Source organism: Coregonus clupeaformis, chromosome 1 (genome assembly GCF_020615455.1).
Source record: "Coregonus clupeaformis isolate EN_2021a chromosome 1, ASM2061545v1, whole genome shotgun sequence".
NCBI classification, from domain to species: Eukaryota; Metazoa; Chordata; class Actinopteri; order Salmoniformes; family Salmonidae; genus Coregonus; species Coregonus clupeaformis.
Genome location: NC_059192.1, coordinates 68,434,751 through 68,460,776, shown reverse-complemented (window position 1 = coordinate 68,460,776; position 26,026 = coordinate 68,434,751). Strand labels below are relative to the sequence as shown.

The 26,026-nt window shown below is 44.2% G+C and overlaps 1 protein-coding gene across 1 annotated transcript in view; it reads left to right on the top strand.

The window, feature by feature from the left end:
- The window catches only part of adgra1a (adhesion G protein-coupled receptor A1a), a 55,748-nt gene extending 40,998 nt beyond the window's left edge, over nt 1-14,750 (top strand). The window contains exons 4-6 of the mRNA XM_041867542.2: nt 664-812; nt 4,468-4,563; nt 12,832-14,750. Coding sequence (XP_041723476.1) covers nt 664-812; nt 4,468-4,563; nt 12,832-14,290 — 1,704 coding nt within the window. The 3' untranslated portion in view covers nt 14,291-14,750. The remainder of the gene's footprint in view (nt 1-663; nt 813-4,467; nt 4,564-12,831) is intronic.
- The last annotated feature ends 11,276 nt before the right edge of the window (nt 14,751-26,026 follow it).

Sequence of the window (26,026 nt, the reverse complement as noted above, 5' to 3'; positions counted from 1 at the left end):
TCACTGTTATGTTATGTTTGTTATGGGGAAGGGATATAACTAAAGAGTAACAGGTAATGATGCCGATTCAGCGTTGTTACATAGAAACTACCATATCTGTTTCCAGGTAACAACCATGGGCTGGTTGGGATGTCAGGAAAGGATTGGGGGGGGAAATAACATGGTAACTCCTAATGGTAACCAATGGTAATTACTAGCTAATTACCTACTAAATACATATAGTTATCAGTCGCAGTGGAAACACTGATATACAGTAGAAGCATCTGTATGGCATGACCATGAATATCCCAAATGTGTATGATTTTCATTGCAAATCTCTTTTTCTTTCTCTCTCACATGCACGCACGCATACACACAATGCAGAACACCTGTGCTCTGCTTGCACCTCAAACCAGAACAAGTCCATCTAATACAGATGTGGTCACTTCAAAGTGGATGTACCCACAGGCCCACTCCAGGTCTAATACTGGACTTTATTATATGTGTGTGTGTGTGTGTGTGTATGTGTCAGTATACTGCACAAGAATGATCATCTATTATAGCCGGTATATTACACAGTTTTCATGGCGGCACCTCGAAACATAACCTTTGGTAAAGCTTGCCAGTGGTAGTTTCACTTCTTTATTTTCATGTATGTGTGACACATTTCTCTCACCCACTCAGGTTGGTATTGTGCTCCACTACGCTTCGCTCTCGACCATGCTGTGGTTGACGTTTACAGCCAGGAATATTTGTAAGGACGTTTCCAAGGTGCCGCCACCGCAAGACAGAGATGTGCCGAAACAGCCAAAGTCCAAGCCGACTATACTCAGGTAAACCCAGACAAAACCCAGCTAGCTAAACAATCTCAGATCCCAAAAAATCGTCAAAGCTTGCCATGTTCACATCATTTTTGGATGGAAACTATGATTTCGGATGGTCTAAAGCAGGGGTGTCAAACGTACGGCCCGCGGGCCGGATCAGGCCCGCAAACGGGTTTAATCCGGCCCGCGAGATGATTAAAAAAATATATAATAATAATAATAATAATAATTTAAAAAAAATTGGTAAAGTATAAAAATGTGCTGCAATTTTTCAATAAAATAAACTGCTGTTCCAATTGCGTCCACTGGATGGCGCAATAGCAATTGTGTTAAGCAAGCAAACTGTTTATACCGGGGCAGAGCAAGTAGGTCAAGCACGTGCAGCCAATGAGCTACTTTGTTTTGCCCGCGATATTTATTATGGCTTCTACTTTTAACATTATGTGCTTTGGCACCCTCATTGCCCCAATATGTCTCTGTCAAAAAAGAGAAAAGTGGACGCAGAGTGCAGAGTGTTCCAAGAAAAATGGTCATCCTATTTAATCACGGAATTGAATGGGAAAGCTGTATGTTTGGTGTGTTCAGAGCATGTTGCAGTGCTGAAAGAATATAACCTTCGTCGCCACTATGTGAGTCTTCATGCCGACAAATATGACAACTTTCAAGGACAGCGGAGATGAGAGAAGGTGAATGAACTGTTGGCGGGTCTGAAGAAACAGCAGTCTGTGTTTACTCACAGCCGAGACATCAGTGACGCTGCAGTGAAAGCTAGCTACCTCATTGCTAATGAAATCGCAGTGGCTTCAAAACCATTTAATGAGGGTGAATTTGTAAAAACATGCATGATGAAGGCAGCGGAGATTGTGTGCCCTGAAAAGCGGCAGGCTTTTGCAAATATCAGCCTGACAAGAAACACAGTTGCAGATAGGATTTCCGATCTTTCAGTGGATTTGGACAGCCAGTTGAAGCAAAAAGTAAAGTAATTTATTGCGTTTTCGGTTGCAATTGATGAAAGCACGGACATTACAGATGTTGCACAACTGGCCATTTTTTCATCCGCGGAGTTGATGACACATTGACCGTCACCGAGGAGTTCGTGGAGTTGGTGCCGATGACAGATACAACGACAGCAGCTGATATTTTCACGCACTCGTCGGGCGCGCTGGACAGGGTCGGAGTGGACTGGTCCCGCGCTGTCAGCCTGGCTACAGATGGTGCGCCCTCAATGATCGGGAAAAAAGCAGGCGTTGTGACAAAGTTCAGAGAGAAAGTGCAATCTGCAAATGGAGGACGTGATTTTTTGACTTTTCACTGTATTTTGCACCAGGAGGCTTTGTGTTGCAAGTCATTAAAGATGGATAACGTCATGAAGGTGGTCATCCAAACTGTTAATTTCATCCGATCCAGAAGCCTGAATCACCGTCAGTTTGACAGCCTTCTCAGAGAGAAAGACCACATCTATGGCCTGCCATACCACACTGAGGTAAGATGGTTAAGCCGAGGTGCTGTGCTGAGGCGTTTCTTTGATTTACGAAAGAAATTGAACAGTTCATGGAAGAAAAGGGCAAACCAGTGTTAGAATTTCATTCCGCAGAATGGATGCCGGACCTTGCATTTATGGTGGATGTTACAGAGCACCTGAATAACTTGAACAAACAGCTGCAAGGGCGCAACAAAGTTGTCACGCAGTATTATGACAGCATACGTTCTTTCAAGTTGAAGCTGTCATTGTGGGAGATGCAACTTGCCGGTGGTGATGCAGCTCACTTCCCCTGTCTGAAAAATGTGTGCGCGACCCAACATGTGGCAGACATGAAGCAGTTCAAAGATAAAATAACGGGACTGTTACGGGAGTTTGAGCAACGCTTTCAGATTTATGTTTATATGTTTTTATGTTGATGTGCTATTGTTTTTAATTGATTTTATTTTATTTGTATATTTAACCTATTCTTGACTCTGTGGTTCTTGCACTTGTTTGGGGAACAGGATTTCATTATTTTTATCTACATTTCTGCCTGAGAAATGACACCCTGATATAGTTCTGTGATCTGTGAAACAGTTCTGTTAATCACAGAGGCATTGTGTGTTTGTGTGTTCTTTTTCTTTAGAATTTTCAAATAAACTTGACGTGTTTTATGATTAATAGTGATGTTGTGCTTGTACTATTTTGGACACACTGTCCTCAGGCTCCAGCTTTATGTTGTATGTTGATCGTATTAAAACAAAGAAAACAATCTGAAGTTGTTGTTTTTAAGTTATATATACCATGATTTTTCCGGTCCGGCCCACTTGGGAATAGATTTTCCTCCATGTGGCCCCTGAGCTAAAATGAGTTTGACTCCCCTGGTCTAAAGATTGGCAAGGCATTATTTAAAGTAATCTCAACATGTAATACTTTCCAGTCTAAGAATTCAGCTTAGTAATCATACAGGCCTGCTTGAACTGTTTATGCTTTATTGTTGTGTTATGCTTGATTATTTTCTTAAAAGATTTTGGTATGGTAGTGCCTTGAGATGTAGAATCCTGTTGTCCAGTGGGTCCTGATAAAGGCACTTACATTTCAAACATATACCAGGGATATACTGTAGTTGTATACACTAGTGATAATATTAAACATTGAATGAAATCAATGTAATTATATTTGCAGAAAACAATAGGATCCATATGACCGTTTGGCATGGATTATTTCTGGAACACTGCTGGTTATCCTCTGTACACCACAGGAGGTTGGTGGCACCTTAATTGGGGAGGACGGGCTCATGGTAATGGCTGGAGAGAAATTTGTGGAATGGTATCAAATACATTTTTATTTTTACATTTTAGTCATTCAGCAGATGCTCTTATCCAGAGCAATTTACAGGAGCAATTAGGGTTAAGTGCCTTGCTCAAGGGCACATCAACAGATTTTACTCCTATTCAGCTCGGGGATTGGAACCAGCGAGCTGTTGGTTACTGGTCCAACGCTCTTAACCGCTAGGCTACCTGCACCCGTGGTTTCCATGTGTTTGATGCCATTCCATTTGCACCGTTCCAGCCATTATTATGAGCCGTCCCCCCCAAGCAGCCTCCACTGCTGTACACATAGTTTTGTCAATACCTTCCCTATAGGGATTATTCAAACATTTGTACCAATACAATAAATTAACCAAACCAAATCGAAACCTCTGTGCATTTTTAAGATCCGTCTTAAAAAAGCAGGTGGTAATTTTACAGAGTTGTACCGTGAACACACACTGTGTTAATTTAATCCATGACAACAAACATACACAGTACGTAGGTGAGAAAGGTTTCAGGGAGGATAAGTCATGGAGAAAACAACATAAGGACAGAGGAGATTAAGTGATGCCAACACCATGTGACAGGTGGTAGCCATAGCAACAGGGGGAAGGAGCCAGAGTGCCGAAGTCAGTGCTGTCACTCGCCAGAAGGATCGGCTTGTTGATGAAAGTTCAATTTAAGTGAGCCCTTCCTTCCTCCCTCTCTCCATCCCTCCCTTCCTCTTTCTCTCCCTATCTCCTGCTTTCCATCCCTCTCTCTCTCTCCCTCCCTCCCTTCTTTGCTCCCTCCCTTTCTGCCTCCCTCCCTCCCTCCCTCCTTTGTGGATTCAGTTGATTCTGATATGATTGTTTTCATCTACCTCTGCTCCCTCTCTCTCTCTCTTCAGATTATATTTGGTCAGCGACGGGGTGCCTCTCATCATTGTCGGGGTCACGGTGGCCGTCAGCATGGAGAACTATGGCAGTCGGGACGACGCCCTATAGTGAGTATGCTGCCCTCCAGTCCCCTCTAAGGTCCCACAGCCATGCTCCATCACGCTCGCATAGATTTTCTGCGGCCCCTCTACCCATTTGTCATTGGCTTATGGCATTTTTGTTCAGTGATTGCCTGATAGATGTCCGAAGCCTCCATTTTTGCCATATATCATTTAGGCCTCTTAGGCATACAGCGCCTTCAGAAAGTATTCACACCCTTTTTTCCACATTTTGTTGTTACAGGTTGAATTTAAAATGGGATTTTGTGCCACTTGCCTACACATAATAACCCATAATGTCAAAGTAGAATTATGTTTTTAGACATTTTTACAAATTAATTACAAATGAAAAACTGAAATGTCTTGAGTCAATAAGTATTCAACCCCTTTGTTATGGGAAGCCTAAATAAGTTCAGTAGTAAAAAGTTGCTTAACAAGTCGCTTAATAAGTTGCATGGAGTCTGTCACTCTGTGAGCAATAACAGTGTTTAACATGATTTTTGAATGACTACCTCATCTCGTCTGCTAAATGACGTAAATGTAAATGTAAATCTCTGTACCCCATACTTACAATGATCTGTAAGGTCCCTCAGTTGAGCAGTGCATTTCAAACACAGATCAAACCACAAAGACCAGTGAGGTTTTACAATGCCTCGCAAAGAATGGCACCTATTGGTAGATGGGTAAAAAAAAATGAAAAGCAGACATTGAATATACCTTTGAGCATGGTGAAGTTATTAATTACACTTTGGATGGTGTCTCAATACACACAGTCCCTACAAAGATACAGGCGTCAAGGAAACCGCTCAGGGATTTCACCATGAAGCCAATGGTAACTTTAAAACAGTTATAGAGTTTAACGGCTGTGATAGGAGAACACTAAGGATGGATCATCAACATTGTAGTTACTCCACAATACTAACCTAAATGACAGAGTGAAAAGAAAGAAGCCTGTACAGAATATATAATATTCCAAAACATGCATCCTGTTTGCAATAAGGCACTAATGTAAAACTGCAAAAAATGTGGCAAAGAAATTAGCTTTGTCTTGAATACAAAGCGTTATGTTTGGGGCAAATCCAACACATCACTGAGTACCACTCTTCATATTTTCAAGATGGTAGAGGCTGCATCATGTTATGGGTGTGCTTGTCATCGGCAAGGACTAGGGAGTTTTTTAGGATATAAAGAAACCGAATAGAGCTAAGCATATGCAAAATCCTAGAGGAAAACCTTGTTCAGTCTTCTTTCCAACAGACACTGGGAGACAAATTCACCTTTCAGCAGAACAATAACCTAAAACACAAGGCCAAATATACACTGGAGTTGCTTACCAAGACGATATTGAATGTTCCTTAGTGGCCTAGTTACAGTTTTTGACTTAAATTGGCTAGAAAATCAATCAATCAATCAATCAATTTTATTTTATATAGCCCTTCTTACATCAGCTAATATCTCGAAGTGCTGTACAGAAACCCAGCCTAAAACCCCAAACAGCTAGTAATGCAGGTGTAGAAGCACGGTGGCTAGGAAAAACTCCCTAGAAAGGCAAAACCTAGGAAGAAACCTAGAGAGGAACCAGGCTATGAGGGGTGGCCAGTCCTCTTCTGGCTGTGCCGGGTGGAGATTATAACAGAACCATGCCAAGATGTTCAAAAATGTTCATAAGTGACAAGCATGGTCAAATAATAATCAGGAATAAATCTCAGTTGGCTTTTCATAGCCGATCATTAGAGTTTAAAACAGCAGGTCTGGGACAGGTAGGGGTTCCATAACCGCAGGCAGAACAGTTTAAACTGGAATAGCAGCAAGGCCAGGCGGACTGGGGACAGCAAGGAGTCACCACGGCCGGTAGTCCCGACGTATGGTCCTAGGGCTCAGGTCTCTCAGTTGGCTTTTCATAGCCGATCATTTAGAGTTGAAAACAGCAGGTCTGGGACAGGTAGGGGTTTCGTAGCCGCAGGCAGAACAGTTGAAACTGGAATAGCAGCAAGGCCAGGCGGACTGGGGACAGCAAGGTGTCATCATGCCCGGTAGTCCTGACGTATGGTCCTAGGGCTCAGGTTCTCAGAGAGAAAGAGAGAACGAGAGAATTAGAGAGAGCATACTTAAATTCACACAGGACACTGGATAAGACAGGAGAAGTACTCCAGGTATAACCAACTAACCCCAGCCCCCCGACACATAAACTACTGCAGCATAAATACTGGAGGCTGAGACAGGAGCGGTCCGGAGACACTGTGGCCCCATCCGAAGAAACCCCGGACAGGGCCAAACAGGAAGGATATAACCCCACCCACTCCGCCAAAGCACAGCCCCCCGCACCACTAGAGGGATATCCCCAACCACCAACTTACAATCCTGAGACAAGGCCGAGTATAGCCCACAGAGGTCTCCACCACAGCACAAACCAAGGGGGAGGGCGCCAACCCAGACAGGAAGATCACGTCAGTAACTCAACCCACTCAAGTGACGCACCCCCCCAGGGGACGGCATGAAAGAGCACCAGCAGGCCAGTGACTCAGCCCCTGCAACAGGGTTAGAGGCAGAGAACCCCAGTGGAGAGGGGAACCGGCCCGGCAGAGACAGCAAGGGCTGTTCGTTGCTCCAGCCTTTCCGTTCACCTTCACACTCCTGGGCCAGACTACACTCAATCATATGACCTACTGAAGAGATAAGTCTTCAGTAAAGACTTAAAGGTTGAGACCGAGTCTGCGTCTCTCACATGGGTAGGCAGACTGTTCCATAAAAATGGAGATCTATAGGAGAAAGCCCTGCCTCCCGCTGTTTGCTTAGAAATTCTAGGGACAATTAGGAGGCCTGCGTCTTGTGACCGTAGCGTACGTATTGGTATGTACGGCAGGACCAACTCGGAAAGATAGGTAGGAGCAAGCCCATGTAACGCTTTATAGGTTAACAGTAAAACCTTGAAATCAGCCCTTGCCTTAACAGGAAGCCAGTGTAGGGAAGCTAGCACTGGAGTAATATGATCAAATTTCTTGGTTCTAGTCAGGATTCTAGCAGCCGTATTTAGCACTAACTGAAGTTTATTTAGTGCTTTATCCGGGTAGCCGGAAAATAGAGCATTGCAGTAGTCTAACCTAGAAGTAACAAATGCATGGATTAATTTTTCTGCATCATTTTTGGACAGAAAATTTCTGATTTTTGCAATGTTACGTAGATGGAAAAAAGCTGTCCTTGAAACAGTCTTGATATGTTCGTCAAAAGAGAGATCAGGGTCAAGAGTAACGCCTAGGTCCTTCACAGTTTTATTTGAGACGACTTTACAACCATCAAGATGAATTGTCAGATTTAACAGAAGATCTCTTTGTTTCTTGGGACCTAGAACAAGCATCTCTGTTTTGTCCGAGTTTAAAAGTAAAAAGTTTTCAGCCATCCACTTCCTTATGTCTGAAACACAGGCTTCTAGCGAGGGCAATTTTGGGGCTTCACCATGCTTCATTGAAATGTACAGCTGTGTGTCATCCGCATAGCAGTGAAAGTTAACATTATGTTTTCGAATAACATCCCCAAGAGGTAAAATATATAGTGAAAACAATAGTGGTCCTAAAACGGAACCTTGAGGAACACCGAAATGTACAGTTGATTTGTCGGAGGACAGACCATTCACAGAGACAAACTGATATCTTTCCGACAGGTAGGATCTAAACCAGGCCAGAACTTGTCCGTGTAGACCAATTTGGGTTTCCAGTCTCTCCAAAAGAATGTGGTGATCGATGGTGTCAAAGGCAGCACTAAGGTCTAGTAGCACGAGGACAGATGCAGAGCCTCGGTCTGACGCCATTAAAAGGTCATTTACCACCTTCACAAGTGCAGTCTCAGTGCTATGATGGGGTCTAAAACCAGACTGAAGCATTTCGTATACATTGTTTGTCTTCAGAAAGGCAGTGAGTTGCTGCGCAACAGCTTTTTCTAAAATTTTTGAGAGGAATGGAAGATTCGATATAGGCCGATAGTTTTTTATATTTTCCGGGTCAAGGTTTGGCTTTTTCAAGAGAGGCTTTATCACTGCCACTTTTAGTGAGTTTGGTACACATCCGGTGGATAGAGAGCTGTTTATTATGTTCAACATAGGAGGGCCAAGCACAGGGAAGCAGCTCCTTCCAGCAGTTTAGTAGGAATAGGATCCAGTATGCAGCTTGAAGGTTTAGAGGCCATGATTATTTTCATCATTGTGTCAAGAGATATAGTACTAAAACACTTAAGTGTCTCTCCCGATCCCAGGCCCTCGCAGAGCTGTGCAGATCCAGGACAGCTAAGCCCTGGAGGAATACGCAGATTCAAAGAGGAGTCCGTAATTTGCTTTCTAATGGTCATGATCTTTTCCTCAAAGAAGTTCATGAATTTATCACTGCTGAAGTGAAAACCATCCTCTCTTGGGGAATGCTGCTTTTTAGTTAGCTTTGCAACAGTATCAAAAAGAAATTTTGGATTGTTCTTATTTTCCTCGATTAATTTGGAAAAGTAGGATGATCGAGCAGCAGTGAGGGCTCTTCGGTACTGCACGGTACTGTCTTTCCAAGCTAGTCGGAAGACTTCCAGTTTGGTGTGGCGCCATTTCCGTTCCAATTTCCTGGAAGCTTGCTTCAAAGCTCGGGTATTTTCTGTATACCAGGGAGCTAGTTTCTTATGACAAATGTCTTTCGTTTTTAGGGGGTGCAACTGCATCTAGGGTATTGTGCAAGGTTAAATTGAGTTCCTCAGTTAAGTGGTTAACTGATTTTTGTCCTCTGACGTCCTTGGGTAGGCAGAAGGAGTCTGGAAGGGCATCAATGAATTTTTGTGTTGTCTGAGAATTTATAGCACGACTTTTGATGCTCCTTGGTTGGGGTCTGAGCAGATTATTTGTTGCGATTGCAAACGTAATAAAATGGTGGTCCGATAGTCCAGGATTTTGTGGAAAAACATTAAGATCTACAACATTTATTCCATGGGACAAAACTAGGTCCAGAGTATGACTGTGGCAGTGAGTAGGTCCAGAGACATGTTGGACAAAACCCACTGAGTCGATAATGGCTCCGAAAGACTTTTGGAGTGGGTCTGTGGACTTCTCCATGTGAATATTAAAATCACCAAAAATTAGAATATGATCTGCTATGACTACAAGGTCTGATAGGAATTCAGGAAACTCAGAGAGGAACGCTGTATATGGCCCAGGAGGCCTGTAAACAGTAGCTATAAAAAGTGATTGAGTAGGCTGCATAGATTTCATGACTAGAAGCTCAAAAGATGAAAACGCCATTTTTTTTTTGTAAATTGAAATTTGCTATCGTAAATGTTAGCAACACCTCCGCCTTTGCGGGATGCACGGGGAATATGGTCACTAGTGTAACCAGGAGGGGAGGCCTCATTTAACACAGCAAATTCATCAGGCTTAAGCCATGTTTCAGTCAGGCCAATCACATCAAGATTATGATCAGTGATTAGTTCATTGACTATGACTGCCTTTGAAGTGAGGGATCTAACATTAAGTAACCCTATTTTGAGATGTGAGGTATCACGATCTCTTTCAATAATGGCAGGAATGGAGGAGGTCTTTATCCTAATAAGATTGCTAGGGTGAACACCACCATGTTTAGTTTTGCCCAACCTAGGTCGAGGCACAGACACAGTCTCAATGGGTATGGCTGAGCTGACTACACTGACTATGCTATTGGCAGACTCCACTAAGCTGGCAGGTTGGCTAACAGCCTGCTGCCTGGCCTGCACCCTATTTCACTGTGGGGCTAGAGGAGTTAGAGCCCTATCTATGTTGGTAGATAAGAGGAGAGCACCCCTCCGGCTAGGATGGAGTCCGTCACTCCTCAGCAGGTCAGGCTTGGTCCTGTTTGTGGGTGAGTCCCAGAAAGAGGGCCAATTATCCACAAATGTTATCTTTTGGGAGGGGCAGAAAACAGTTTTCAACCAGCGATTGAGTGCTGAGACTCTGCTGTAGAGCTCATCACTTCCCCTAACTGGGAGGGGGCCAGAGACAATTACTCGATGCCGACACATCTTTCTAGCTGATTTACACGCTGAAGCTATGTTGCACTTGGTGACCTCTGACTGTTTCATCCTAACATCGTTGGTGCCGACGTGGATAACAATATCTCTATACTCTCTACACTCGCCAGTTTTAGCTTTAGCCAGCACCATCTTTAGATTAGCCTTAACGTCGGTAGCCCTGCCCCCTGGTAAACAGTGTATGATCGCTGGGTGATTCGTTTTAAGTCTAATACTGCGGGTAATGGAGTCGCCAATGACTAGGGTTTTCAATTTGTCAGAGCTAATGGTGGGAGCCTTCGAGTCTCAGACCCCGTAACGGGAGGAGTAGAGACTAGAGAAGACTCAGACTCAGACTCCGACTCGCTACATAATGGGGAAAACCGGTTGAAGGTTTCTGTCGGCTGAATGAGCGACACCGGTTGAGCATTCCAACAGTATTTCCCTCCAGAAGCCATGAGAAAGTTGTCCGGCTGCGGGGACTGTGCGGGGGATTTATACTAACGTTACTGTCTGTACTTACTGGTGGCACAGACGCTGTTTCTTCCTTTCCTACACTGATATTACCCTTGCCTAACGATTGCGTCTGAAGCTGGGCTTGTAGCACAGCTATTCTCGCCGTAAGGCGAGAATTCTCCTGTATATTATGAGTACAGCGACTGCAATTAGAAGACATCATGTTAATGTTACTACTTAGCTTCGGCTGTTGAAGATGTTGATGAACCATGTCCAGATAAAGCGTCCGGAGTGAAAAAGTTGAATAAGGGAAAAAAAGTTGCGATGGAAAAAAGGAAAATAACGTAAAGTTGGCAGCTAGAACGCACAGGAAAATGACTCTTCTGTCTCGGGATAAACGTCCGGGGTGAAAAAGTTTAACGAAAAAAGATGAGTGAGGACAAAACTAAAAAGTTGGTAAATTTGTTGAACACAGAGATTGATTAAACGTTTATTAAAAGTAAAACGTGAATAGTTTGGCAGGTAGCCAAGTAGCAACAAACAGCAGAGCAGCACGGAGACAATGCGGAAGCGAGACGGAAGTCACGTGACAAACTCGAGCAAGACTATGGCAAGACTCTATGGCAAGACTTGAAAATGGCTGTCTAGCAATGATCAACAACCAACTTGACAGAGCTTGAAGAATTTTAAAAAGAATAATGTGCAAATATTATACAATCAAGCTGTGCAAAGCTCTTAGAGACTTACCCAGAAAGACTCACAGCTGTAATCGCTGCCAAAGGTGATTCTAACATGTATTGTCTCAGGGGTGTGAATTCTTATGTAAATTAGATATTTCTGTATTTCATTTTCAGTATATTTGCAAACATTTCTAAAAACAGGTTTTCACTTTGTCATTATGGGGTATTGTGTGTAGATGGGTGAGAGAGAAAAAATATTTAATCAATTTTGAATTCAGGCTGTAACACAACAAAATGCGAAATAAGTCAAGGTGTATGAATACTTTCTGAAGGCACTGTATGTAGTCAGAATTGACTAAATTGTACTAATCCAAACTGTTGTTTTCTTCATGCTTTACCAGTATATCTAAACATATGGGGGCACAGAAAGAAAGGAAAAGGGAATGCTTCTTTAGAAGATCAATGATCATAGTAATGAATTAATGACTGATCTCTTGCTATATCTCAATCAATAAAATAAAACAATATTCTGGTGCTTCTACATTTTATGTTGAGCTCCTACATTTTTTAAGTTGGGAGCACCAGTGCTATGTTAATTAAGAGCCATGCTAAAATATTATGTAAATCCGTTAGCTAGTTAGCTATTCTGTCAAAATAATCTAACTTTACTTTATTTGAGTTTGTTTTGGAGCTGACATATGCATTTGACAAAAAAACGGATTACTTATCCCCTTCTCTGAGAGATGACAGCACACAACTCAAAAGTACTACTCAAACCTCACCACCCGGCGCTTGTAGCCTATACCTTGCATACTGCCAAGACAAGTGCTGCAGCGTGCTCTCTCGCGGCGGCAGAGGTGCGGGGGAGGTGACATTTTATACGATTCAAGAGCTTGTGAGATAAGCTAGTTTGATAGGTAATTCATTACATTTACAGTAACAAGAAAGAAAATGGAATAAAATACAAATAAATTGATATTCTTAAAAAAAACGTCACTTGATTTAATATCATGGTATCATACTGTATAGCACGACTCAAAAACAGTTAATGAATTTGGTACCTAATGACATTTTAGTAAAACAAATGACATAATTGACCAGTGCCCTGAACTGACCAGTGCCCTTTCTGCCCATGCAGCTGCTGGATGGCGTGGGAGGCCAGTGTGGGTAGTTTCTATGGCCCCGTGACCCTCCTGGTCCTGGTCATGTGCATCTACTTCCTGTGGACCTTCATCCAGCTCAAGCGCCACCCGGAGAGGAAGTACGAGTTGAAGCTGATGAAGGAGGAGCAGCAGTGTTTGGCCACGGCCGAGACCTTCCATTGCCACCAGGCAGGGCCCGACCCGGAGGAGACTGGCGGGGGGCACCACAGCGGCTGCCTGCCGTTCGCTGCCTCCGTGCTGGCCAACGAGCACTCGTTCAAGGCCCAGCTGCGGGCCACAGCCTTCACGCTTTTTCTGTTCCTGGCCACGTGGGCCATGGGGGCACTGGCCGTGTCGCAGGGCCACTTCCTGGACATGGTCTTCAGCTGCCTGTACGGCGCCTTCTCCATCACACTGGGGCTGTTCTTGCTCATCCAGCACTGCGCCAAGCGGGACGACGTATGGCATCGCTGGTGGGCCTGCTGCCCGTCGAAACAGAAGGCGGAGGTGAATGGAGGCAGGCATGCGCACGGGCACAACGGGCACCCACAGCCGTCACAGGGCCACTGCCACGCCAACTCGCCCTGCTCAGGGAAGCAGCTGCACTCACCGCACCTCCTCCACACACCCGCCACGCATTACAAAATGGCGTCGTCGCCGCTGCTGCTGCTACCACCGGCCCTGAGCCCGGGTCAGAATCACGCGGGGCCCTGCTGCGTGGCAGTCCATGGACCCTCGACTCCGCTTCTCGCCGAGAGCTCCCAGTCACCACTTCTGCAATCGCTCCACGACAAGCTACCACGGCCCAAACTGCACCTGCAGAGCTGCCTAAAGGACAGGACTAAGTCGCGTTCGTTTAACCAGCAGCGGCCCAGCCTGAAGGACTACCACTACCACATGGCATCCACCAGCATGGACGGCAGCGTGCACAGCTCCCACCTCAACAGCCCCCTCAGCGTGCACCTGGATGGGCCGCTGGTCTGCCACAGCCCCCACCCGGACCTTCAGCTGCCCTGCCCCAGCCCTCACCTGGACAAGCAACTGGGTTGCCACACCCTGCGCCTAGACAACTCGTGTCACAGCGTGCACGATGCGCTCTCCTACCATGGCGAGGTAGGACTCTCCCGTCACGGCTCATTGCATCTGGAAGGCCAGCCCTCCTGTCACGAAACGCACACCTGCCGCAGGCGCTGCCCCACAGGACATTACCCCTTTTCAATGGCGGGCCAACAGCAAGAAGAAGACCCGGACATGTACAGCAGCACCAAGACGGAGGACACGATGCTCCATATGGAGATGGAGCCACCCATACAGGCCCTGCCCCGGCCTCACACTACACTAAGCCGGAGAGGGACGATAAGCCACAATGGGAGTCTACAGGAGGACTTTCTGTTTGGGTTGGATGCCACAGGTAATGTAAGGACTGGGCCATGGAAGAACGAGACTACTGTGTAGCCCCGTACTTTTGTGATTGACTAACTGCCAAACCCAAGCAATCCTGCTGAGATTGAAATAAGTCCTGTTGAGGCTGTGCTAATATGGACACGGTATCCCTCTTTCAGAACCAAACTACTGTGTAGTCATTTGGGCTATGACTGTTTGTTTGCCTTCTGACCAAAAACAACTGTGTAATCTCTTTGCTGGGACTTTCCTCAATGTATCCCCCACCCCTCTCGCAAACCCCTACACCCACCACGAGATACACCTTTATTTAACTCATATGTCAAAATGAAGAATCCACTTTTTACAAAGAATATTCCCACGATAGATGCATCTCTTCACACATTTGTTCCATGCAATTTGTATATGGGCTTGAGACCCATATGAAAGATGTCCTTGGTATTCTCTTTATATTTATACTATTAGACCATAGACTTATTTTAAACATGTGTGGGTTTGTGTGCACATGGTAACACTTGTGTGAGTGTGTGGGTGTGTATATGTGTGTATGTATGCATGTGTGAGTGCATGTGTTTGTGCATACATACATACATACATACATACAAACATGGATGTGGTACGTATGCTTTTGCTATGAAGCCCTTCAGGAACTCCATATAGACCCATTCCAAAATAAATCTCTCTCTACAGCTACAATAGCCCAGATTGCTTGTTATACTTTTGATATCCTTCTAAAGCACCCTTGTGTGAAAAATGTATATTGCACCAGCACTACTTACCACATTTCCACATGAGAACAAAGTATTGATAACCACAACCTCACCCTAACTCTTAATCCGATGAGCTTTGCCTTTTCTGGTTTACATGATGGTGCAATGTGCAAAATCAATAAACCATACTCAGGTTTTTAAAGGTAAACTATTACATTCCTTTTACATACACACTACAAAATGAGGGTTCCTTTGGGTACTTTGGGAAGGGTGATGGTTCTATGTAGAACCATAATGACTCACAGAACCCTTTGAGCTGTTCAATGGTTCTTTACAGTTCACAAATGATAATTAAAATGTAGAGGAGGCGGCTCATTGGAAAATTTTGGGGCGTGGTTTGCTCACAGCTCTTTTTGTGCAACCGTGTGTGAGTGTCATTCATTTATCTAATGCAGGAATGGGCAACCTTGATGTGGGTGGGGGCCGCATTGGCTCGTGGGTCTGCATACCCACATCCAACACATGTTATGCAATTGTAAATTATTATATATACACAATTGTGTCAATTAAGAACGCTTGACTAAATCAGCTATTTCCAGAGATAGCTCACTTGATTCAACTTGGCAATTAACACAACAATAAAACCTATGGAATTTTAACATTATAATGTGGCTGACCAGAATAAAAACCACGTGGTTCTTCAAAAAGATTTACAAAGAACCTTTCAGACTGGAAAGGTTATTTAAAGAACCATTCTCCATAAACGATCTATAAAGAACCATTAAAAAAGTGTTCTATATAGCCCCAAAAAGGGTTGTAACCATAGCAGGAACCCTTTTTTGGTGCTTTTTTTAAACCTTTTTTAATGGTTCTTTATAGAATGTTAAGAAAGGGTTCTTTATAGCACGATACAAGTTCCATTTAGAACCGTATGAGCACAGTTCTTTATTGAACCTTAAATAAAGGGTTATATACAGCACCAAAAAGTGTTCAGCTATTTTTACAAGCCAAAGAACCCCTATCTGGTACTATTTAAAATGCGGTTATCTTTTCAAAACTGGTTGAAAGGCTATTTTTACCCTATAGGCACCTGCAACTGACCACAGGTGAGATAAATTACACAGTAAACAAGAACTTGAATATTTTATAATTTAGTCCAGGCCATTTGTTCTTCTTCCTTGAAGTGAAAAAGCTCTATTTCTAATTGTCATGTGCAGTTGTAAATCATCAATAGGCTCAGTGGAGTGTCGGCCATAACATTTTCACCGATCCAATGGTTCAAGACTTGTTAGGGCAAGGGTTCAAGGGAGGAGGGAAGGGAGGAGGGAAGGGAGAACGTTTTCAGTTTGAAATTCAGTCCACAGTTCACACTGCCAAGTCCATAATCTTTTCACAAGAACAGAAAAATAATTCTACATGAAGTCAAATTGGTGGCTTGTTTTGCTACCAAATACTTGGTGTTTGGGTACTTAATCCTGGACGGACCGCCCAGACAGGTAGCCTAACAGAATTTGTTTGGACCAGAATCAGACTTGGATTCAAATACGATTTGAAATCATTTCAAGTACTTTATCTGTGTTTGATTGAACTTTTCAATCTTAATGGACCAATAGAATAGTCCCAAAATGGCAAACCCCATCGATCTTACACTTGAGACTAGAGCAAACATATTTTGCATTTGAACCCAGGTCTGACCAGAATTCCTTTTGTTTTCGCACAAGTTTCTGCGTGGATCAAACCTTACATGTTCAGAGTCAAACGTGGTATGTGAAAATGCCCTGTGGCAATAGAGATAGAGGCTCAATGTAGAGAAAGGTACACACGATGCAGGGTATTGTAAAGGGCAGGGAAGAAAAGGCATGAATAAGTGCAATGAAAGCAATGCAATGCAATGCAAAGTGAGACCTGGTGAGAGCCACTTCTATCTTAAGATGAATGCACTAACTAAGTCGCTAGGGCCCTAAACTAATAAAGTAGCTGTCTGGGATGACTCAAAAGCAACGTTTATGTTTGAAATCATATGGTGTTGGTTCAGTTTTGGTTCGTCTATTGGTTCCACATTGTAAAGTTTGTTTTTGTTGAGTATGTGAATCTAAAATATTGTTATTGACTTATCTTGGAAATCCAGTCACAGGGTTGATCCAATAGTTGGTAGGTGATCAAGTAGGCAGGTCAAACCTTGTGGGACAAAAAACTGAGACGCTCAGAAAAAAACAGAAACCTTATGGCAGCTTTATGGAAAAGAATGAGATGGGCAAAACATGATTTTATGATTGCTTTTTTAAATGATTCTCTGTGTCATAAAACATTATATTTTCTCATGAAGTCCTCAAGGTGTGTGTTATGTGAAACTGTGTGTGTGTGTGTGTGTGGATTGGACGTTCTGGGTGGGGAATGACCAATGGGTGAGTTTCCCTGTGGGTCCTGCTTTTTGTTTCACATCCATGGGGTTATTTGGTATTATTATTTATTTATTTTTTATTAGGATCCCCATTAGTTGTTGCAAAAGCAGCAGCTACTCTTCCTGGGGTCCACACAAAACATGAAACATGACATATTACAGAACATTAATAGACAAGAACAGCTCAAGGACAGAACTACATCACATTTTTTTTAAAGGCACATGTAGCCTACAGTGCCTTGCAGAAGTATTCATCCCCCTTGGCGTTTTTCCTATTTTGTTGCATTACAAACTGTAATTTAAATGGATTTTTATTTGGATTTCATGCAATGGACATACACAAAATTGGTGAAGTGAAATGAAAAAAATAACTTGTTTCAAAAAAGTATAAATAATAAATAACGGAAAAGTGGTGCGTGCATATGTATTCACCCCCTTTGCTATGAAGCCCCTAAATAAGATCTGGTGCAACCAATTACCTTCAGAAGTCACATAATTAGTTAAATAAAGTCCACCTGTGTGCAATCTAAGGGTCACATGATCTCAGTATATATACACCTGTTCTGAAAGGCCCCAGAGTCTGCAACACCACTAAGCAAGGGGAACCACCAAGCAAGCAGCACCATGAAGACCAATGAGCTCTCCAAACAGGTCAGGGACAAAGTTGTGGAGAAGTACAGATCAGGGTTGGGTTATAAAAAAATATCTGAACCTTTGAACATCCCACGGAGCACCATTAAATCCATTATTAAAAAATTGAAAGAATATGGCACCACAACAAACCTGCCAAGAGAGGGCGGCCCACCAAAACTCACAGACCAGGCAAGGAGGGCATTAATCACAGAGGCAACAAAGAGACCAAAGATAACCCTGAAGGAGCTGCAAAGCTCCACAGCGGAGATTGGAGTATCTGTCCAAAGGACCACTTTAAGCCATACACTCCACAGAGCTGGGCTTTACAGAAGAATGGCCAGAAAAAAGCCATTGCTTAAAGAAAAAAAATAAGCAAACATGTTTGGTGTTCGCCAAAAGGCATGTGGGAGACTCCCCAAACATATGGAAGAAGGTACTCTGGTCAGATGAGACTAAAATTGTGCTTTTTGGCCATCAAGGAAAACGCTATGTCTGGCGCAAACCCAACACCTCTCATCACCCCGAGAACACCATCCCCACAGTGAAGCATGGTGGTGGCAGCATCAAGCTGTGGGGATGTTTTTCATCGGCAGGGACTGGGATACTGGTCAGAATTGAAGGAATGATGGATGGTGCTAAATACAGGGAAATTCTTGAGGGAAACCTGTTTCAGTCTTCCAGAGATTTGAGACTGGGACGGAGGTTCACCTTCCAGCAGGACAATGACCCTAAGCATACTGTTAAAGCAACACTCGAGTGGTTTAAGGGGAAACATTTAAATGTATTGGAATGGCCTAGTCAAAGCCCAGACCTCAATCCAATTGAGAATCTGTGGTATGACTTAAAGATTGCTGTACACCAGCGGAACCCATCCAACTTGAAGGAGCTGGAGCCGTTTTGCCTTAAAGAATGGGCTAAAATCCCAGTTGCTAGATGTGCCAAGCTTATAGAACATACCCCAAGAGACTTGCAGCTGTAATTACTGCAAAAGGTGGCTCTACAAAGTATTGACTTTGGGGGAGGTGAATAGTTATGCACGCTCAAATTCGGTTTTTTTGTCTTATTTCTTGTTTGTTTCACAATAACAAATATTTTGCATCTTCAAAGTGGTAGGCATGTTGTGTAAATCAAATGATACAAACCCCCATAAAATCCATTTTAATTCCAGGTTGTAAGGCAACAAAATAGGAAAAATGCCAAGGGGGGTGAATACTTTCGCAAGCCACTGTACATGTCAATACATACACACAAACAATCTAGGTGAAATAGGGGAGAGGCGTTGTGCCGTTAGATGTTGCTTTATCTGTCTTTTGAAACCAGGTTTGCTGTTCATTTGAGCAATATGAGATGGAACGGAATTTCATGCAATTGTCACGCCCTGGCTCTGGGGACTCTTAAATGTTGAGCCAGGGTGTGGAGTTTCTATGTCATATTTTCTATGTTGTGTTTTCGAGATCGTGTCGATCTATGTTGGCCAGGGTGGTTCCCAATCAGAGGCAGCTGTAGCTCGTTGTCTCTGATTGGGGACCATACTTAGGCAGCCTGTTTGGCACTAGTCGGGGTGGGATCTTGTTCCGTAAAGGTTTGTTTTGTTGTAACCTAGGACTTCACGTATCGTTTGTTTGTTGTTTTGGTTCGTGTTAAGTACTTAATAAAATGTACGCTTATCACGCTGCGCCTTGGTCCGTTTCATCAGTAAACGATCGTGACAGAAGATCCCACCACAACAGGACCAAGCAGCGTGTCCAGGAACAGACAGCCTGGACCTGGGAGGAGATCCTGGACGGGAAGGGATCCTGGACTTGGGAGGAGATTCAGGCCGGAATGGATCGCCGTCCTTGGGAGGAGACTGTGGAGGCGCGCTATAGAGAGGAGCAGCGGCAGCGCAGAGGGTACCGGCCGAGGAGGAAGCCCGAGAGACAGCCCCAATAAAAAAATTTGGGGGGGCTAAAAGGGTGGTTGGCGGAGCCTAGGGTTAGTGCAGAGCCAACTCCCCGTACTCAGGCTAGGAAGCGTGTGACTGGGCAGGCTCCGTGTTATGCGGAGCCAAGTACTGTGCCGCGAGTGTTCCGGCACAGTCCTGTACGTCCTGTGCTAGCACCACGCACGTGTCGTGCAAAGATGGGCATTCAGCCAGGACAGGGTGTGCCGGCTCAACGCTCGTGGTCTCCAGTACGCCTCCTCGGTCCCGTATATCCTGCGCCAGTGCCACGTGCTGTAGCGCCAGTACGAGTGCACAGCCCCGTACGTCCTGTGCTGATGCCTCACACGTATTGTGTGGAAGTAGGCATTCAGCCAGGACGGGTTGTGTCAGCTCTTCGCTCCAGACCTCCAGTCCGCCTCCACAGTCCGGCCCGGCCCGTTCCGGCTCCCCGCACCAAGCCAGTGGTGCGTGTTCACAGTCCAGCCTGGCCTGTTCCCGCTCCCCGCACCAAGCCAGTGGTGCGTGTTCGCAGCCCGGCCTGTTCCTGTCCCTCGCACCAAGCCAGTGGTGCACGTCACCAGCCCGGTCCGGCCTGTTCCTGCCCCTCGCACCAAGCCAGTGGTGCGCGTCGCCAGCCCGGTCCGGCCTGTTCCTGCCCCTCGCACCAAGCCAGTGGTGCGCGTCGCCAGCCCGGTCCGGCCTGTTCCTGCCCCTCGCACCAAGCCTGTGGTGCGCGTCGTCAGCCCGGTCCGGCCCGTTCCTGCTCCCCGCACCAAGCCAGTGGTGCGCGTCGTCAGCCCGGTCCGGCCCGTACCTGCTCCCCGCACCAAGCCAGTGGTGCGCGTCGTCAGCCCGGTGCGGCCATTCCTGCTCCCCGCACCAAGCCAGTGGTGCGCGTCGTCAGCCCGGTCCGGCCCGCTCCTGCACCAAGCCATTGGTGCGCGTCGTCAGCCCGGTCCGGCCCGCTCCTGCTCCCCGCCAGTGGTGCGTGTGTCCAGTCCGGCATGGCCCGTGCCTGTTCCACCGGTGCCTGGTCCGGCACCGGTCAGCTGCTCCACTCCGGAGCCAGAGCAATCCGCTCCACCGGGGTCCGGTCCAACTCCTGTCAGCAGATCCACTCCGGAGCCAGAGTAATCCGCTCCACCGGTGCCCAGTCCAGCTCCGGCCAGCGGCTCCAGTCCGGAGCCTGTACAGATCGATCCACCGTCGTCGGGGCCAGCTCCAGTCAGCGGTGCCAGACCAGACCAGGGGCGCAACGGGGAGGTGGAGAGAAAGTGGTGGTCACGCCCGGAGCCGGATCCACCTCCGAGGCGGAATGCCCACCCGGCCCCTACCCTGTTGTGTTTGCGCCTTTGGGGGGTACTGTCACGCCCTGGCTCTGGGGACTCTTAAATGTTGAACCAAGGTGTGGAGTTTCTATGTCATATTTTCTATGTTGTGTTTTCGAGATCGTGTAGATCTATGTTGGCCAGGGTGGTTCCCAATCAGAGGCAGCTGTAGCTCGTTGTCTCTGATTGGGGACCATACTTAGGCAGCCTGTTTGGCACTAGTCGGGGTGGGATCTTGTTCCGTAAAGGTTTGTTTTGTTGTAACCTAGGACTTCACGTATCGTTTGTTTGTTGTTTTGGTTCGTGTTAAGTACTTAATAAAATGTACGCTTATCACGCTGCGCCTTGGTCCGTCTCATCAGTAAACGATCGTGACAGCAATAATGGCTCTATATAATACTGTACGCTTTCTTGAATTTGTTCTGGATTTGGGCACTGTGAAAAGACCCCTGGTGGTATTCATGTTTCTAATAAAAAAGTGATGCAGTCAGTCTCTCCTCAACTCTTAGCCAAGAGAGACTAGCATGCATAGTATTTATATCAGCCCTCTGATTACAATGAAGAGCAAGACGTGTCACTCTGTTCTGGGCCAGCTGCAGCTTAACTAGGTCTTTCCTTGCAACACTCAACCACACGGCTGGACAATAATCAAGAAAATACTAAACTAGAGCATGCAGGACTTTTTGGAGTGTGGTGTCTCTTTATTACGGACAGACCTCTCCCCATTTTTACATTAAATCTATATGTTTTGACCATTAACACTAAATATAACAATGACATCATTAATAATACATTCTTAAAAAAAAAATATATATATATATATATATGTGTGTGTGTGTGTGTGTGTGTGTGTGTGTGTGTGTGTCAACACTAGCTATTCTCACTTGGAATTTGAAAGGCCTAAACTGTCCTATTAAACGTTCCAGCTGTCTTGATGTCCTAGCAAGAAACCATGTTGATATAGCAATGCTCCAAGAAACACACCTGCTCCAAAAGGACTCACATAAAATAGAGAACCATTTGTACAAACTGACTACTTTTTCTATCAACCCCAAACAAAACTAAAGGTGTAATCATAAAGTTGAAGACCAAGAAGGCAGAATCACTTTCCTTAAATGTATCAATAATGCAAAGAATATTGCCTTTATTAATGTGTATGTGTCAGATTCTTATGATCCTATGTTTGTTTGATTCTCTGAACAGCATATTGTTAGAATTAACTGAATTCCATCTGGTTATTGGGACAGACATGAATGCCATTTTGGACAAGCGGGACAAATCTAATAAGACTAACTACAATTCACATGCAACCAAGGCTCTCCAGCATATATTCTGATTACAACCTCATTGATGCCTGGCGAGCACATAATCCTAAAGCAAAAGGGTACACTTTCTACTCAAACAGGTATGGAGGAAAAATGTATAGTCTGGAGGGTAAGCCTTGAATTGTACATCTTGTCTCATACAACCACTGGTTCCTGTAGGTGCTGGGTAGAGATATGAGGGGGAGATGGTCATGACCGCCTCATCAGACCTTTTGGCAGAACGCCCAGAATATGTGACTCGTTTCAGGAGACTAGGCGTATGTCGCGCGTCACTACTTCAAAGGAGAGCCATTTGAACGTAAACTTTTTTTTTAAACTCAAAATGCGTTTTTGGGCAGAAATGCCTTCGGGAATCTGTGAACTTTCATGTACCTTAATAACAAACTTGTATGCCATCTGTAAATACGAATATATAAATACAATGATGAGCCTAGTTGGTTTAGCCACGGAAAAACACAGCAACCTTCCCGCTAGCCATGATTGACGTTTGATTGCAAATATGCAGACGGAGTTGTTGTATAAAACACCTGTCTCTGGATTACATCTTCAAACTAAGGGCAACCATGGCATCCGTGACAGAGAGGGAGAAACGTCCATCCATGTATACGGGTAAGAGTCTAGCTAGCTACATTTTCAGATATTACACATTTCTAATTTTGTCAGAAAGTCATTTTAATTTCAAGTTAAAGTGTACTGTTAGCTTGCTAACTAAAGTTAGCTGGCTGGCTAGCTAGCTAACATTACATGTATGATCTGTGTAGTAAGATTATTCGTATCTCAGAGTCATTTGCATTGTTAGTTATAGCCTAATGTTAGCTAGCTAAAATTGAACCTCGTTGGTTAGCTACCTGCAGATTCATGCAGGGTAGTAACGTTATGAGTTGGGATTATGGTTCATTGTTTAGCTAGCTAGCTACATGTCTAAACAAAAGACTCCACTATGCAAGTAACTATTTCAATAGAATGTTTATGTTGTCACTGCGACAACTATCAATAGACGTAGCTGGTAAATTTGCTCTGGCTATCTACTCCGATTACAGAGCACTCTCGTCTGAGTGTGCCAGAGCGCAGAGCAACTGATGAATTTATGAACGCTCAACACCCGTTGAATATGGCCGGTGTCAGTAAACGTTGGCAAAAAAACTGTATTAAATTGTTGCCAGCAGCACAGTTGCAGTCACCAACGCTCTGGATAACATAAAAACAGCCTAACCAGCTCTGCTAGGACGAGTAAAATTGTCAGAGTGAGCTGTTCTCTCATTTGTGTCTGGAAGTAGCAAGCCAACATTAGCCAGTTAGCTTGGGTGCTTGACTGCTGTTGTTAGGTCTGATGGGGAATATATTATCTATTATGCGCATTTGCTTACATTTTTTAAAACTATGGAGGCCTTGACAGCAGAAAGTTCTCAGAAACCTGCAACCACAATTGCCACATTGTCTGACACCTCACCCCCTGATACTGAGTTTGTGGAAAGACAGGATTAGGAGAATACTTTGTTGATACTAGGGCAAGTTCAGGGTCAGGCTATGGGAAGGGAGTGAGTGTTAGTATAAAAAGAAGAGATTGTTTTAGACACTTTGCAGAACTTATGAAGAGCTACATTTTGCTGTTGACTCTGTATTAACTTCTGCCTGCAATTGCATAACTAAACATATTTTACATATACTCAGAAGCCGTTGTCTTTGTAATTTTCTAAAGTTTAAAGTTAGTTTAAGAATAGGAGAATATCAGCACTGTGCAAAGAACCCTCTACAGGTCAGAGCGCTCAAATCAACCCTACTACTCGGCCAGAGCGTCCAGTGTGCGCTCTGAACACCCCGAGAGCAAAACGAACTGAATTTACGAACTGACAATCTGACAACGCTCTGAGTTTACGAACGCCCAAAAACATTTTATGAACACACCCGTAGTATAAACCAACCTTTAGTCTTGAAATATTTGGTTGTTTAGTACATGGCCTCACATGTGAATCCTTAAAGAGATGGGTGGGGCTAAAGCTTAAGAGGGTGTGAACGATGCTGAATGGATGTAGAGCTTTCCAGTATGTGTACCAAAACGTTCAAGGGCCATTTTCTCAAAAGTGATTTTACAAGTTTATCAACTTTCAAAGCATATACTTTCCCATTGTTCCTCAACTGCAGTGTATGATATACCATTTTCTAGCACTGAGTCTCTACTTTTATCCAATGTAAAAAACACAATATCAAATTTTGCTACATAAGACCGAATCGAGCCGGTCGGTCACATATGTTCTAAGTTAAGATAGGACACGGTGCCAGACACATGCAGGAACCAACCCTATACTATTACCGGATATGCTGTATGAATAGAACACTAGTGTAAATATTTAAACCCCTGAATGAATAGAACACTAGTGTAAAGGAGGTCTAATGGGTTACTAGAGATTTGATAAAGTAACAATAATAATAATAGTAATAATATACAACTTGCACACCCACACGTAGTTGTACGTAAGTGGTTTAAAAGGTATTCTGAGAAATTCAGAGTGGTCCCTTTTTGGATAATTTGATAAAGATAAGGTTAAAGCATTGTATGACTGTCTAAAGGGTCTGGGAAATAAAGTCTCAGACAAAGATTGGTTCGTATCCACTTTTGGTAAAGGTATGGGACTTGACTTACCCCTAACCAATAAAACTATAAACGCGTATGAGATTTCCTCCACCCCGGTAATACATTTTGAAACAAAACCCATGCCCTGTTAAATAGAACCAAAGAATGTTGAACATGTAGAGACTTGTTAACTAAACTTAAGGCTACAAGTTATTGTACTCCCAATGGAGTTTTCGTTGATATCCCAAATGATTAAGTTCTAAACCGATTCGTGAGTAGGCTAAATTTAACCACTCCCCGAGACAGAGTCGGAAACTGGCTCTGTTTCCCAGTCTATCCTTTCTCAGGTGCCAGACTTATTATGGACAGAGCACTCCATCTACAGTGGACTGATAGACAGTGCCAACCCAGTTATAATACATTTTGATCCCAGAAAGTTTATCTTCCCTTCTGAATTAGCCAATGTATTTTATAAATTCGGCGCATTACATGTTAATTTTAAAATACAGTGGGGAAAAAAAGTATTTAGTCAGCCACCAATTGTGCAAGTTCTCCCACTTAAAAAGATGAGAGAGGCCTGTAATTTTCATCATAGGTACACGTCAACTATGACAGACAAATTGAGAAAAAAAAATCCTGAAAATCACATTGTAGGATTTTTAATGAATTTATTTCTAATTTATGGTGGAAAATAAGTATTTGGTCACCTACAAACAAGCAAGATTTCTGGCTCTCACAGACCTGTAACTTCTTCTTTAAGAGGCTCCTCTGTCCTCCACTCGTTACCTGTATTAATGGCACCTGTTTGAACTTGTTATCAGTATAAAAAACACCTGTCCACAACCTCAAACAGTCACACTCCAAACTCCACTATGGCCAAGACCAAAGAGCTGTCAA